At 41.0% G+C, this 15727-nt stretch overlaps 1 protein-coding gene across 2 annotated transcripts in view; it reads left to right on the top strand.

Moving 5' to 3' along the window:
• NBAS (NBAS subunit of NRZ tethering complex) overlaps window positions 1-15727 on the top strand; it is a 356127-nt gene that overhangs the window by 166315 nt on the left and 174085 nt on the right. The window contains exons 36-38 of one of the 2 annotated variants that reach the window (XM_054023470.1): window positions 4390-4557; window positions 6285-6398; window positions 7609-7732. In XM_054023470.1, coding sequence (XP_053879445.1) covers window positions 4390-4557; window positions 6285-6398; window positions 7609-7732 — 406 coding nt within the window. The remainder of the gene's footprint in view (window positions 1-4389; window positions 4558-6284; window positions 6399-7608; window positions 7733-15727) is intronic. The other variant, XM_054023471.1, reaches the window with a different exon arrangement.

The following is a 15727-nucleotide window of genomic DNA, read 5'->3' as shown; positions in this document are numbered from 1 at the left end:
CCACAAAGTCACATAGACCCCCCCATACACACAGTCCCTATCAGGAGGGGTGACAGGCTCCGTTGAAACAACCATCCCACCGCAGCGGAGCCTGTCAATCCTTGAGTTTAGAAGCTGCATTCGCGCCACTACAGTACACCCGCTCCGCACCACAGTCTGCGTCCCAGTTTTAAAAAATTCCCGCGAATACAGTATTAAAGAAAACGGTGTGCTTTAACAAAGTAGAACTATTTTTATTTTGAAACGTGTGTTGGAAGTGGGGTGAAGGGGGTATGTAACTGGATAGGATAGTCAACATTAACTGGGCAAAGAAACGGGGGCAGGTTTAGCTTCTCAATACACAAACTTTAAAGTCACAGGTTACCCTGCTCACTCAGGAACTTTGCTTTCAAAGCCTTCCGGATGCACAGCGCTTCCCGCTGGTCTCTTCTAATCGCCCGGCTGTCTGGCTGTGAGTAATCAGCAGCCAGGCTATTTTCCTCAACCTCCCACCCCGCCATAAAGGTCTCCCCCTTGCTCTCACAGAGATTGTGGAGCACACAGCAAGCTGCAATAACAATGGGGATATTGGTTTCGCTGAGATCACAGCGAGTCAGTAAGCTTCTCCATCTCCCCTTGAGACGGCCAAAAGCACACTCCACCACCATTCTGCACTTGCTCAGCCGGTAGTTGAAGAGTTCTTTTTCAGTGTCCAGGGCGCCAGTATAGGGCTTCATGAGCCAGGGCATTAGCGGGTAGGCTGGGTCCCCGAGGATGACTATAGGCATCTCCACATCCCCAAGAGTTATTTTGTGGTCCGGGAAGTAAATACCTTGCTGCAGCCGTCTAAACAGACCAGAGTTCCTGAAAACACGAGCGTCATGAACCTTGCCCGGCCATCCCACGTAGATGTTGGTAAAACGTCCCCTGTGGTCCACCAGTGCTTGCAGCACCATGGAAAAGTAGCCCTTTCTGTTAATGTACTGGCTGGCCTGGTGTTCCGGTGCCAGGATAGGGATGTGAGTTCCATCTATGGCCCCACCGCAGTTTGGGAATCCCATCGCTGCGAAGCCATCTATGATCGCCTCCACGTTTCCCAGGGTGACTACCTTTGGCAGCAGTACATCAACGATTGCCTTGGCTACTTGCATCACAACAACCCCCACGGTAGATTTGCCCACCCCAAACTGGTTCGCGACTGACCGGTAGCTGTCTGGCGTTGCAAGCTTCCACAGGGCTATGGCCACTCGCTTCTGGACAGTCAGGGCTGCTCGCATCCGGGTGTCATTGCGCTTCAGGGCAGGGGACAGCAACTCACAAAGTTCCAGGAAAGTTCCCTTCCGCATGCGAAAGTTTCGCAGCCACTGGGATTCATCCCAGACCTGCAGCACTATGCGGTCCCACCACTCAGTGCTTGTTTCCCGTGCCCAGAATCTCCTTTCGACGGCATCAACATGACCCATTGCCACCGTGATGTTCTCGGCGCTGGGTCCCCTGCTTTCTGAGAGGTCTGTGCTACTCTCAGACTTCAGGCCATCACCGCGTTGACGTAGCCTCCTCGCCTGACTTTTCTGCATCTGCCTCAGGGAAAGGTGTATGATAAGTTGCGAGGCGTTGAGAGCGGCCACAACTGCAGTGATGGTTGCAGCAGGCTCCATGCTCGCAGTGCTGTGGCGTCCGCGCTGTCACTGACTAGAAAAGTGCGCGAACTGATTTCCCGCCGGCGCTTTCAGGGAGGGAGGGCGGGAGTGATGGACGGATGACGACAGTTACCCAAAAGCACCCTGGACACCTTTTTTTTACCCAGAAGGCATTTGCGGCTCCACCCAGAATTCCAATGGGCAGCGGGGACTCCGGGAACTGTGGGATAGCTGACCACAGTGCACCACTTCCAATGTCGACGCTTTCCCCGTTAGTGTGGACTCACAAAGTCGAATTACTGTCCTTAGTGTGGACACACACGTTCGACTTTGCAATATCGATTCCAAAAATTCGATTTAAGTAAAATCGAACTACTCTCGTAGTGTAGACAAGGCCTTAGAAACTTGCATTAATTGGTCAAGTTTCATGAAGCATCCTCTTGGAAATAGTATAATGCATTACAAAAGAAGAAACTAATTTTCTCTCTCTCTCTCTTTTTTTTTTTTTTTTTTTAACTTTCAAAAGAGGTACTATTTTTCTTTAAACACAATCTAAATAAATCCTGTTGCCATTTATTTTTCAGGAAGAGTAAAGATTCTGGCATATTTCGCTCAGCATGCAGTCACTTTCATCTGGTCAAGTGGGAATTGAAATTTACAATTGATTGTTCAGAGGTTGGCAGGAGGTCCCCTCTTTAGATCATCTTATTACTGTTAATAATCAGGGAGTGCTCACTTTTACAGGTTTTGTTGCAGGCAGAATGTTGTTGATGTCTTTTTAATGACAATGATAGATTTGGTGATAAGTGTCTTCCTTATTTTTGTACATTTTAAAAAAAATCTAAAATAATGGGATGTGTCAGACTAGGACAAAGTAAAAATAATTTGCTGTTCTCAATTAATCTTTTAGAACTGCTAAGAGAAGACAATCCTTTTAAAATGGACTTCATAAAACAGCCATATAATAATACCTGAAAAATGTTGTCACATGATCTCTTAAGTAGATGATCTCTTAACTACTTCACCCACAATTTTGTGACTGCATCTCTGATAGCTAGATATTCAATTGCTACCATTTGTGGGCACAGAATTGCAACTGAAAAATTAAAGAAAATCCAAATCCCATTGTGGAAATTGGTCCCTAAACTGGGGGAAAAAGTCTATTATGTCACCTTGATTATCAGTTTGTCAGTTTGAAGTATACAGTACTACATTAAAGGTGCTAGAGAATAAAGTAGATTAGAGGTGAAATCCTTCCCCATTGAAGTATTAACTTCAGTGGGGCAAGATTTCACCTAAGTCATTTTAGCCACCAGTCCCTGTTTAGTGTGTAAAATTCTGTCTCAAGTTGTTGAGCTGAAAACTGGTAGTTCATATCCTCCTGCCAGTGTAACTGTAGAAAAGTGATTTTCTTTTGATTCAGTATCTTGTGTGAGGAAATTAACCATTATAACTTACTGGCTATTAAAACATCAACAATATGTATGTATATAAGTGAGTGTATTGTAAATATTACCCTACTGTACATTTGTGTGATTATCGTCAATGGAATATAATTACATAATTTACAGCATACTGAAATCTGTTTGTTTTAATATGTAAGCTGTGTAAAACATGGAAAGAATTGTCACAGACCTCTCGGGAGTGTAACAATTAGTGACACAGAAATCACTGCAGATGTATCAAGTATTAATTTAAACCCTTTATTTGAGGTAGGCCTGACCCAGCAACCCAAATTTGCAAAACCCGGACCCTAAATTTTGAAAGACCTGACCTGAACCTGCCTTTATTGAGTTTGAATCCAGGTGTCTGCCGAAACACGTGTCTGTGTGGGAAGGGTGGGAAAACAGAATAGGCAGAAATCTCACAAGATCTGTTTGCAGCCTGTGAGAATTGCTATATTTGGTTAATGTGTCACAAAGCACCAGAATTTCAGAATCTAGGAACATACACCTCTATCCCAATATAACGCGATCCGATATAACACAATTCGGATATAACGCGGTAAAGCAGTGCTCCGGGGAGGCGGGGCTGCGCACTCCGGTGGATTAAAGAAAGTTCGATATAACGTGGTTTCACCTACAATGTGGTAAGATTTTTTTGGCTCCTGAGGACAGCATTATATTGAGGTAGAGGTGTACATACAGGTGCCGTATTTTCACATCAGTGCAGGTCACACAGACCCACAACATCAAATGGAGGAGCTGGAGAGAACCCTATTTTGGGAAGCTCTGATATGAAAGATTAAAGTTTTTCACCAGAAAAGGGTCTAAAGACAAGAGTTCCCTGCTGAGAATCTGGATGACTTAGTTTTGCTCTTTGGAAATCCACATAATCCTGGCTTTGTATGTTAAGACTGTTCATAAAATGTTGAAGAATCAATCCAGTGGCCAGTATGCCCAACCTCCCCTTTTCTATAAACTTCAGTATATCAGCAGAACAGTGGGACTAGTTAAGCAAAATAACCTTCAAAAATGTAAATGGCTGGTGTCCACAATATCATGAGATTAGAATGTAATGAGAAAAAGAATGTTCTACTAATTAAGAAATCAGCTATGAGATTTAAAAAGTGCAACATTGTAACTCTGCTTGTGTTTAGCTTGCTGCTAAATGAGACTGCTAATTGAAATAACTTATTAACCAAACTGTTATCAGTATGTCTTGATGCCATTGTGTGTTTATTATAGGCATTTGGCTTTATTAACTCATGGTGGTGATAATGCTGAGGTTATTTCTAACATTTGTTGTTGTGTGTTGCATACACTCACAGGAAGAAATCAGCATTCCTTCTAGCCAGTCTGCTGACTTGTTGTATTGGACCACCGCTAAAACCATGAAAGTTCTGTCTAATACAACTACAACGACAAAAGCCATGCTGCATGCAGTCAGTGATGGACAATGGTGGAAGAGGTCATTAACTTATCTTCGGCCATTACATGTAAGAAGTTACTAAAATCTCTCCGACTGACTATGGTCTCATGAATGGATAAACGTATAGGCTATATTCCTTCACAAGGAACTGCTAGTCCTGCTTCTGGAACCACTGGTAGTCACATTGACATCAAGGGGCCATGGATGACTTTTAATGTTTTCTTATATTTTGTTAGTCTTTCTTTTCCAAAATGAATAATACACACTCTTGTTTTTGTTTGTTTGTTTGCTTGCTTGCTTGTTAGCGTTAGCTTTTCTCATCAAAGAAGAGCAACAGGCCAATGCTAGTAAAATTTCAGGGTGTTTGGGGTGGGAGCTATAAGCAGTTGAAGCACCATTAAAGCAAAGTGTCACACTTTCTATTAACATTTAGAAAATCTCTTTACCTTCCTATTTGTTTCAGGTCCTATTCTTCACTTTTCTTTCCATATATATGTGCATTTTCACTAGTCTTTTTTTATGGTGTCTGTGATTCTCTGACTACTTTTGCTAACTTTTCTTTGTTTTTAATAATTGATGAATAGTTGAAACATGGGTCCTTATCTTGTAGTTTGTCATATGTAGTTAGCATACTCCTCTATTAAACCCCATTAACTTCAATGGAGTTCTGCATGGGTTCCATGCATGGAGTTCATTGCAGGATCTCCTTCCATCTGAATATATCACTGCTTAATGGACTTTAAAGCAAAATTTCATTATTACTAGGTGTCACACTATCTGGAATGGCTCACGACCATGAGTGCATATCTCAGGGCAGACTGTCACAAAACAGGCAGATACCCCAAACTGGTGGCAAAATCTAATTATAGAACACAACAAGCCAGTGACAAATGTGAACTCCTGGATTACTATGCAAGTCTTATCATGGGGGGGGACACACATTATCCTTAGACTAGAGAGTCTATCTTGCCACCCAGGCAAACTGGACTTTGTGATAAAAGGTCACTTATCACATCACATTTAGGTTGCTTCCAGTCCAAGAGACCAGTCACTTACCCTAAATCTTACACCAAAAACAACACGAGGAGCCAATGATATAGTAAACTAACTAAAGGTTTATTAGCTAAGAAAAGGAAATGAGTTATTGAGAGATTAAAACAGGTAAAATATATGTTCCGGTGAGTCACAGTTTGCAGTTCCAAATGGTGACAGTGATGTAATAAATTGCCAGTTTCCCAGGTCTTTTCAGGGTACTCAGATTGTCTCTGAGGATCTCCACTTTGCATCTGGTACACTTCCCTGTAAGAATCCAGACAGTCCGGAGATGAAGGATCTTTCCTTGAATCCATACTTATAGCCTCTGAAAACAAATTGACAGTGTCACTGCCTGGGTAGGCTTTTCCTTTGATGACGGAGAGTGAAGAATGAATTTTGAGTCTTTGACCTCCGATCATCACACGCAATGACCACTGGCTTTGAAATTAGCACTTTTCTGTTAAAGTTCTTCATTTGCATGCCATAAGGCTTCTTTCTCATTTGATGAGTTATTAGTTACAGGGGTATACACAATGTAAATGTTTGCTACTACTTTATAAGGGGATACAGATAAGTAGAAACAATGCATGTAACATCTCATAAGTTTTCATGAAGTTTAAACTCCAAATACACTCTTATGCAATTAACAATCACTTTGATCTATCCTAGTACACAAATGAATTGGCCTGGGTCTCTGACATGAGCTGGCACCTGGTCGACTAGCACCACACGGGGCTTAATTCTGCTTATTCCTTTCAGGGCCAAGAATTTGGAGATGTATTAAAAAGCAGTTCTGGAGCCAATGCTGCAGTGGAAAAGCAGAGCTGTCATCCCTTTTATGAATCTCTCATTGTTGATCCCTATGTTGCAGAAGTAAGTTTAAGATGCATTAAGAGTTAAAATACACTTCTAGAAGCATTGAAAGAAGACTGTGCACTTGTTTGAGGAGCTCAAAACTATGAGTGACCTTGTAACTTTCCCCCACCTCAGCGAGAGAGATATTGGCTGGTGCTAAACTTGGTGATAACTGCTTCACACCCCAATCTGTTAGCAACCACAGACAAACTTCTTGGGATTATGCCGGCCCTTACTGTACCTTGCAGGTAACACTTAGTGCACCCCAGTTCCCAAGCCCCCTGGAAGAGCATTCCCATGTGGTATCCAGCACCTGTCACTGGAACCTCACAGTAATTACCAAGTCTGCTGTCTCCAAAGAAACAGTGTACACACCAGCTTGTTTGATTCAACTAAGAATTCATATTTTGCTTACTATTACAGTACAGAAATCTACTTATGATAAAACAAAGAGAAGTTTATTAGCAAAGATAGAGTTTTAGCTCATATTGACTAAAGATAGTAGAATCAGAATTGATTACAAATAAAACAAAAGTATAACATGCTTTTAAGAGACTAAACATAACTAGCAAGCTACAGTTCTTTGTCTAAAGCAGTTTTCTCACCCTCAAAGCCCTTTTGCACAATTCACTGATTCAAATCAGGATCCAGATTTTTCATAAATCACTCCCCTCTGCCATTAGTGTTCCTCAGTGAAATGGATCACCAAGGGTTCCCTTTCATCCTCCTCATAGTCCAGAAAAAAACTTTTGAAATGTATCCCTTTGAAGTGTACCCCCAGACAAAATTCTTCTTCCCTGCTATTTGTTCTTTTGTGTGCTGATGCCATATTGTCTTTCTTATTCCTGTGTTGACTTAACATGCAAATGAAGCTTGCTTGGTGTTGACTTACACAATGTGTGCTTTACATAGGAGAGCTAGGCAGAGAGGTAAATCAACATTCATTTGTTTTGGAAAAATTTCATTATCTACACTGTCTGTTTACATTTCACAATGCTTATCATAACCAGTATGATAGGTTTCATTTGACATATTAAGTCAACAGGATAAAGCAAGTTAACAGGAGAATTATTAGGTTTTCTATTGCTGCATAAGATCTCTATCTAGAATTTAAAAAAAGGAACTAAATTATATAATTGTATCTAATGTAACATATTACAAAACATGAGTTTTTTTTTTTTTAAAAAGAGGATATTTAAACAATGCAACTGTGATTTTTTTCTATTAGTCTGAAGTAGCCTATGCTGGATTCCAACACAATTCTTCAGAAAGTTTTGCAGAAGTATTGCTGAGAACAGGAAAAATTGCAGAAACTAAAAGTGAAGGAGAGGACCTATTTCCAGCTACAGAAGGTACATTGTTTTTTTGTGTGTGGTGTGTGTTATTTATAATATAATGTGTGTGTACATTTTCATATATTCAATATAGTGTTCGAAAGTGATATTTTAGTATTTTCTACAAAGTTCATCATGGTTTAATTTCTAACAAAGAAAAAATCTTTCAAAAGAGGCAAATCCTTGAAGGGTGCAAAAAAAAAAAAGTGTTTTTTTTTTTTGTTTTTTTTTTGGGTAGTAGGTCAGCAAGTCTCTGGAAATCTCAAGAGAGTTCTAGATTGACAGTAATCAGGAAGTGTCACTTTTAGAAGGCTTATGGTGCTTGGCCATTGTGACAGAAATAGCCACGCGCTTCCAGTGGTCCACAATACAGTTTGAGAAGCAGTGGAGTGCAATAAAGTGTCCATCAGATAATCTGTAGATAGATATGTTCATTTGTTGCAATTAGAGTTCATATCTTTGCCACTTTGCTAAAATGATCTTTGAATTATAGGTTTTTTTCCCCCCACTATTTTATTTAGTGCATAGTTTGTATTTAAAATTCCTGGATTCCCTAGAACTTCTCTTTACCAAAATTAAAATTTATATAGGGACTATACTGAGCATAATTCAAACATCCTTAAAACTGTCTTCACTAAAAAAGGACACTTCACCAGGGAAATAGATTGCATCACAGAACGGGACACCCAGATACCCCCAGAGAACCTGTTTCAATACTGGGGGAAAAAAAAAAAAAACAATGAACACATAATCCTAATTGCCATCTACCACCCTACACTGGAACCCAAATGGGTATCATCAAACAATTACAAGCCGTACAGGACCACATCCTGAAATAAATCTTTTCCAAACCCCCTCTTCTGGCCTTCAAACAACCCTCCGGCCTCGCCAAGCTCATCAGAAGCAATCTCCCCACAGACCAGGACACACCAACTCAAAGTGGCACCAGACTCTGCCAGAACAACAGATGAAAAACCTGCAGACATATCTCCACTGCTATGATGATCGTTACCCCCCACAAAACACCTTTCAATATCCATGATCCTACACATGCCTATCCCAACATATGGTGTACCTCATCCAGTGCATCAAATGCCCCAACACCAACTAGATGAGTGAAGCCATACAATCATTACACTCTCAGATAAACTCTCACAGAAAAATAAGACAAAAACACCCTGTCACCCCTGGGTGAACATTTTTCACAAAGCAATCACCCCATATCTGACCTCTCAGTCCTCGTCCTCAAAGGAAATGTGCACAACACTTTCAAAAGACAAACCTGGGAACTTAAATCCATAGCTGTGCTAGACACTAAAAGCTGTGGACTTAAGAGACTGGTTTTAAGGCTCATTAAAACAGTTTGTAGCACACTCTACTGCCTGCTAACCCTTAATTGCCCACTTAAGTGGTGCGCTACAGTATGTGTGAACCCCATATGTTTAACAGTCCTGTCCCAACTTTTGTTTAGCGTAGACACTCTGGTTACCTTCCCCAGACCAGAAGAAGAATTCTGTGAAGCTCAAAAGCTTGTCCCTTCCTGCACCCTCACCTACCTTGGGTGTGTCATTAAAAGTGAAACATTCTCATGTTAGTCTTGTATTTTTCCCCCCTAGCTATGATTATATATCTTTTTCCCTTTAGCTGCCTCCTGCTGGTTTAAGAAATGAACTGTTTAAATATTTACATGCTTTTAGTGTCCTTTGAAGGCAGATGTCTGTCTAATGCTTTACTCTGTGGAGAGTTCTGGCATGAAAAATTAGTGTATTAGATCCCATGAAATGTGAGTAAAGTCTTAAAATGAAGTTCTCTCCATAAGCCATACATTTTTAACTGCAAAATGGAACTATCATGCAGTTAAAAGGCACATGCATGGGTGTGTAAAGGGTATACAATTGGCTAGCTCTGGATGTGTGATTTATTTCCATGAGTTACTGATAACAGCTTAATATATGAAGCAAAGCAATGAGTTATGAAAAGTCATTAACAATGATCATACTATGAGGATGTCAGGTTGGTTCCCTTCATGCTCTCTTACTGCAACATCAGTTTTAGATTTAGTCCTTACTGTTGACCTACCTGTTTTATCTTACATGCTTCAACAGCACTAGTTTCCAGATGTTGTGCCAGGGTTACTTGTATTGAAAGAGGAACAATCTGAGATTGGAAAGTATTTATTCCTGTGTTTATAGCAAGGCTTTATTAGCAAGGCTGGTGTTTATTTAAACAAGCCTCTGAGTGACCCAGAGTACTTGCTGACATCTAGTTATAGACTTCAGTCTGGCTCTCTCTAACTCACTGGATACTTTTAGACTGAAATTTTAAGATTATGAGCGTTCCCAGGGTTTTATTTATGTATTTTGGACATCAGTGGAATTGGAATGGTTCTTCATAAGCCCCACCTTCACTCTTTGGCTCCAGGGGGCAGAGCCCTTTAGATATTGTCTTTGTTAGTCATTTACATTTAAATGAAATAATGGAGCTGAATGTGTTGTAAGTTGTGAATCCCCTCGAAACTGTTTGAAAAATGTGTTGAGTAAGGTAGTGTCAAAAGAAGAGTTGTATCTTTCCTTCCTTTTTATCCTATTGTCACTTTCCCCCATATTCATGCCTTAGTCCACATGAATTTGCTTTTATTTTTCTTTCCACTTCCAAATGCTTCACCTAACTTCCAGATAAACAATGCTTCCTCTCGGAACGTGACAACATTTCTATTTTGTAACTTCTGTACTGCTCCTCTATGCTGTGGCACTACTCCTCTGCTATAGTCCTGGAGCCAGCTAAATTCTCTGTTCTGCAAACCTTCCACTTGGCACTCAGTGCGCTCCATCAGACCTTTCGCTTTCAGCAGCAAGACTCAGCTGCAACCTAATTTCCTGTAATCAGTGAATTTACAGTTTTGCCAACTCTCACAATTTAATCATGAGTCTCACACAATATTTCATTTTTTTCATAAAGCTCTAGCTTCTAGAGTCTAGTGATTGAGAAACTCTGCTTTATTTTATTTTATCCAGCCCTTATGGTTCTGGATAAAAGCTTGAAAATGTGGATTCTAAAGATTAAAAAATCAAAAGGCAAATAAGAACCACAATGCAACCTTAACTCTGTCCCTCTCTAGCTGGCAATAGCTACTGGGAATAGTTCAGTAAGGGTGATGCCATAGTCAATAGGCATGAAGTGCCATGAGACGGTGTCATTGTTCATGTTGTGTTCCACAAATTTTAATTGCAGCGTGTCTCTGCATGCAGCCTAGCTGCATTCATTGTGTTAGGCGTAGCTGTATTGGAGGGTGGAGAGGCTGGATGGAGCAAGTTAGAAGAATTGTCCCTGTGATATGAGGAGAGGTGCATGTGAACCTTCAGGGATCAAATATGTCTCATTTCAGTGCTGAGTTCTGTAGGCTGTATCAGTAGGCAGGATTTATGAATTATGTGTCTTACCATGAGTCCGTATTAAAACACACATTAAATATAGTAATAACATTTGCTATAAACCTGGGTCTGGTGCTACATGTTTTAGAAAAGAGGTTCTCAACCTTTTCCATTCTGAGGCCTACCCAACATGCTATACAAACTTCAGATCCCAGTGGGGTGGGGGTGGGGGGCGCTTTGGGGCTCTGGCTGCCGGGCAGGGGTGGGGGCCTTGGGCATAGGTGTAGTTTGACTTCTGTTGTGGGGGAGGTGGAGCGGGCAGCGCTCGGTGGGGCTTAGTTCAACTCTGCACGGTGGGGCACAGGAAGGGAGCGCCACTTTCAGTCCCTGACTCACCTGAGAAGGCCACCCAGCCTGTCTGGGTTTGGGGGAGGGGGAAGACAACTAAAAATTATAATTCAAAGGAGGGGGGGCTGCTCTGCTCCGAGGGCTCTGCTGGCCCCAGGTGGCTCTTACTGGCTGCCCGAGCAGTCAAGGGGGCTGGGAGCTGAGGAGGAGCTGCAGCCCCAGGCACCAGAATCAGGAGGAGGAAGAGATGGGAAGTGCCGCAACTGCCCACTCCATGGCATCAGCCAAGGTAGCAGCCGCCTTGCACCACCTGGCTCTGGCTTCCCACCTCTTACCTGGCCAGGGGGTGGGAACTGGGGTGGAGATGGTGGGGAGGAGTTAAGGGTGTGTGTGGCGCTGCCTCCGGGACTGCCTCACTCTGGTTAAGTTTGGAGGGGCGATACCTCTCCCCCCCCCCCCCGTATCTCCAAAACTCTTCCCATGGGCTCGGGGTGCTGTCCCGTGGGGTGCTGGGGCTTAGGGTTTTGCGGACCTCCTCGGTTTGAGGACATTACTACAGTATAATTATTTGAGGAGCTATCTATGCAGAAACCGACAGATTTCATTGCAGTTCACACCATCTAAACAATGGGTGCAATGACATGGGCCTTTCAATTTACCTTGAATTTTTATTTAGAGGATGCCCGCCCTTCTTTCTTGGGAGGGGTAGGGTGCATCCTTCTCCTTTTCCACATGTGGCTGGGAGGTAGAGGCAGCTGGTTTGGTGGGGCTGGGCTTTGCATGGCACCCATCATGCTGTGATTAGCCAGTTCATGTGAGGCAGAGGGAATGGATTGGAACCCCTACCATTCCATTGAAGAATATAGGGCTTCTCTTGGATGTGGACAGTATTCTGCACCTGTGTTGCTCCCACACATCTTTGGTTAATTGTAGTGTTACTGGTTCTCCTGGTATGCTATGGGCCTGTCCAGATTGTCTTTTTGGCATCAGGAAGGGATTTTCCTGCTAGCCAAGACTGGCCATGTGTCTACACTTTTTTTTTTTTCCCCCCACCTTTCCCCATACAAACCTGGAATTTCGGTCATTGATCCCCAGTGGTTTCCGGGCAGGGGATGGCTTGAAGTTCAGGTTGATCTTCATTTGCTTGAACATGTAGCAGGTCCATTGAGTTCAGTAGACATTGGATCTGTTTCTAAGTGAATAGTAAACAGTTTAGGTCCTGAGGTTTCCTTAGCATTTTCAGTAATCACCATGAAAAATGAATTGAAATTTTCCAGATTTTCATAAATATGCTCGGAGTTCTACACAAACACAGTAATTTTTCCACAGAATTTTCTACCTAAGAACATAAGACCAGCCATACTGGGTCCATCTAGCCCAGTATCATGTCTTCCAACAATAGCCAATGCCAGGTGCTTCAGAACAGGGCAATAAATGAGTGATCCATCCTCTGTTGTTCACTCCTAGCTTCTTTTGCGGAGTGCAACATTTTCCTAGTGAAACTGACTATAATTATGCTTCCTTTTTTATTTATTTATTTATTTATTTATTTTGACACTTGGACCTTTCTAATGTCTAACAATGTTTGTTAAAATGCAAACTGTATTATGCATCCAAGAGCTGTTCCAGAACAAAAGAAAAATACACAAGCAATAAATAAAGAAAATTTGGCAAATCCATCAGTGACTCTCTAATATTTTATAGTCACAAATTCTTTAGTTTCTTCAATTGGGCATTGACTTTCCAAAATACCCAGTTTGCACTGACAGGATTACAATTTAATTTATTGGAATGTTGATAGAAAAGTAAATGTTGCACATATTGTGAGTATCTGTCGGTTTTGTGAGCATCACCTAGAATGATGGGTAAATGGCAGTCTCCTTTTAAGATGGTACGAGTCTTCTCAGGAGATCTCAGATTGGGTCACAGGACCATAAGCCGTTATTTTTTCCTCTTCGTTATTATAGGCTTTGCAGTTTTAAGATATGAATTTCGGCAAAACGCTTTCTTCAATGATTAGCAATGAAGGCATTCAACCAAAATACTTGTCTCCTGAATTTATTCCTTTAGTTTTTATCAGATCTACAGGTTGCCTTTTTCTTTTTTTTTTTTACATGGCATACCAACCCCTCTTCCCCATATGCCTGAACCATATTGCAAGGTATCTGAAACTAATAAGAATATTTTATATGCTTCAGATACAAGGTTTCCATATATTTCAATACCTTGCATATTTACAGGAACAAAGGGACACCACAGCGTGTGTATTTGTGTTTGTATCATGTGCGTAAGACACAAAAAAACTCAATGCTCTGGGTTTGTACACAGCATGTTGTCCAGGTGAGAAGCTGAGATGTCGATTAATATTGTTCTTGGGTGAGATTGCAGATTTGGTTGATATAGGTAACTTCGTTGACATGATCTACTTTGGCTTTTGAAAGGCATTTAGCTTGGTTCCACATGACATTCTGATTGATGGGTTTTTTTGTACAAAATAAATTTAGCTCATATGAAATAGTTACAAAAACTGGATGATTGACCTCATATTTTTGTTATTAATGGGGCATCATCCGTAGCATGGATGTGTTTCTAGTGGAGTTCCACAGTTATTACTCGTAGGCCAAACACTATTCTATGGTTTTACCAGTGATTTGGAAGAAAATACCAACTCATTACTGTAAAAGTTTGCAGATGACACAGAGATTGGTGGAATGGTAAATAATGACAGATCACTCGTACAGAGCAATATGAATTGCTTGTTAAGCTGAGTACAATCAAACATATTTTAATACAGTTGAATATCAGCTTATATAGCTAGGAATAAAGAATGTAGGCCATATTTACAGGATGTGGCACTGTATCATGTTAAAGCAGTGACTCTGAAAAGGAATTAGGGTAATGGTAGATAACTAGCTGATTATGTGTGTGACAAGGTAGCATAGCAATCTGGAAAGAATTAAGGGCTCCTGGCCTGTCATATGATTCAGTAGAGGAATATAAGGAGGAGGAAGCTGAGTACAGAGACAAGAAGTGAAAGGTATGCCCTATCTCTCCTGCTAAGTAGAGTCAAGGGAAATCCAGTGTAGGCCAATTTAATTGCTTTATTTTTTGTAGTGTTTATGGTTTTGTTTGACTTATAAACTAAGGCAAGCGCCTTAAACGGACATGGGTTTAGCTTGGCATTGCTTCCCTTCCTCAGCTGGTGAAATAGCCTGCTAGCCTACAATGAGTTTCCAGTACACTTCTGTAGCTACAAAGTCTAGTGCACAGCAATATCAGCAGTGGTTGCAGTATAACAACACATTGTGTGAAAGATGCTTGTCTCTTATGTAAAAATGATGCCTTTGATGCCCTATAGTAAATAAATATGTGCAGGCAAACAGACATTCATGCACATTACTTTTGGTAAAAGTCTTAAGTCAGCAATTGTTAAAATAAGTAGAACAGAGTAGTAATTTAATCAGCACCATAAAAACATAATTATATATATAAATTCAAAGATTATTGAAAAAATATATGTTCTATGTCTCTGGTCCATCAATAGGTCACTGAATAGATTTGAACTCTGCAACTCTTCAAATGTTTTTTTTTTTATTATTATTCTTATTCTTATTATTTAAAACTTGTAGGAGGTGAAGGATAGGAATCTTGTCAGTTCAGGGGAAGGAGTAGAGATCTTGATAGATCTGTAGATAGATGTTATACACAGAGTGGTAAAGATAAGGGTATTTATTTATCCAGTCTCTTTCATGGGCATTGATTTCTATATCAATAATATGGGCAGCTTTCCCTCTGTGAATGTTGCTTTGAAATTAAACTTCTCATGTTGTGGTTTCCAGAGAGGCATTTGGTTTGCATGGTGCTCATGCTTGCCTTACACAATACTTTTTTGCAGTGATCTTGGGTTTCACCCATTCCAATTCTTGCTGTTTTGGCTGCAGAAAAGTTACTTTGTTCTCCTAGTTTAAATTAATTCCCCTTGAAGTCTATAGCAAAATGCCCACTGACTTCAATAGGCTCTTCAAGAGTGTTCTGAGGTGGGGTTGGATACCACAGTGATATGAGCCCTTTGCAGATAATGAGAGTTAATATTAGGAGTTGATGTAAGGGATCACAGTCTCACACATGTACAGCCTTGACTATTGTGTGATGTGCCTCAAACAGTGCTAATGTTGGCTTGGTGAAGAGCTGCTCTTAGATGACACTGAACAATCCTGGAAGCAGAGCCTGGAAGCATTCCAATCTTTCCCCTATACCTCCTCTATTTTTCTGAAGGCTTCCACTTTGAGACCCA

Source organism: Malaclemys terrapin, chromosome 3 (assembly GCF_027887155.1).
Source record: "Malaclemys terrapin pileata isolate rMalTer1 chromosome 3, rMalTer1.hap1, whole genome shotgun sequence".
Taxonomy (NCBI): Eukaryota; Metazoa; Chordata; order Testudines; family Emydidae; genus Malaclemys; species Malaclemys terrapin.
The sequence above is the reverse complement of the archived record's forward strand: the minus strand, read 5'-3'. Positions and strand labels throughout refer to the sequence as shown.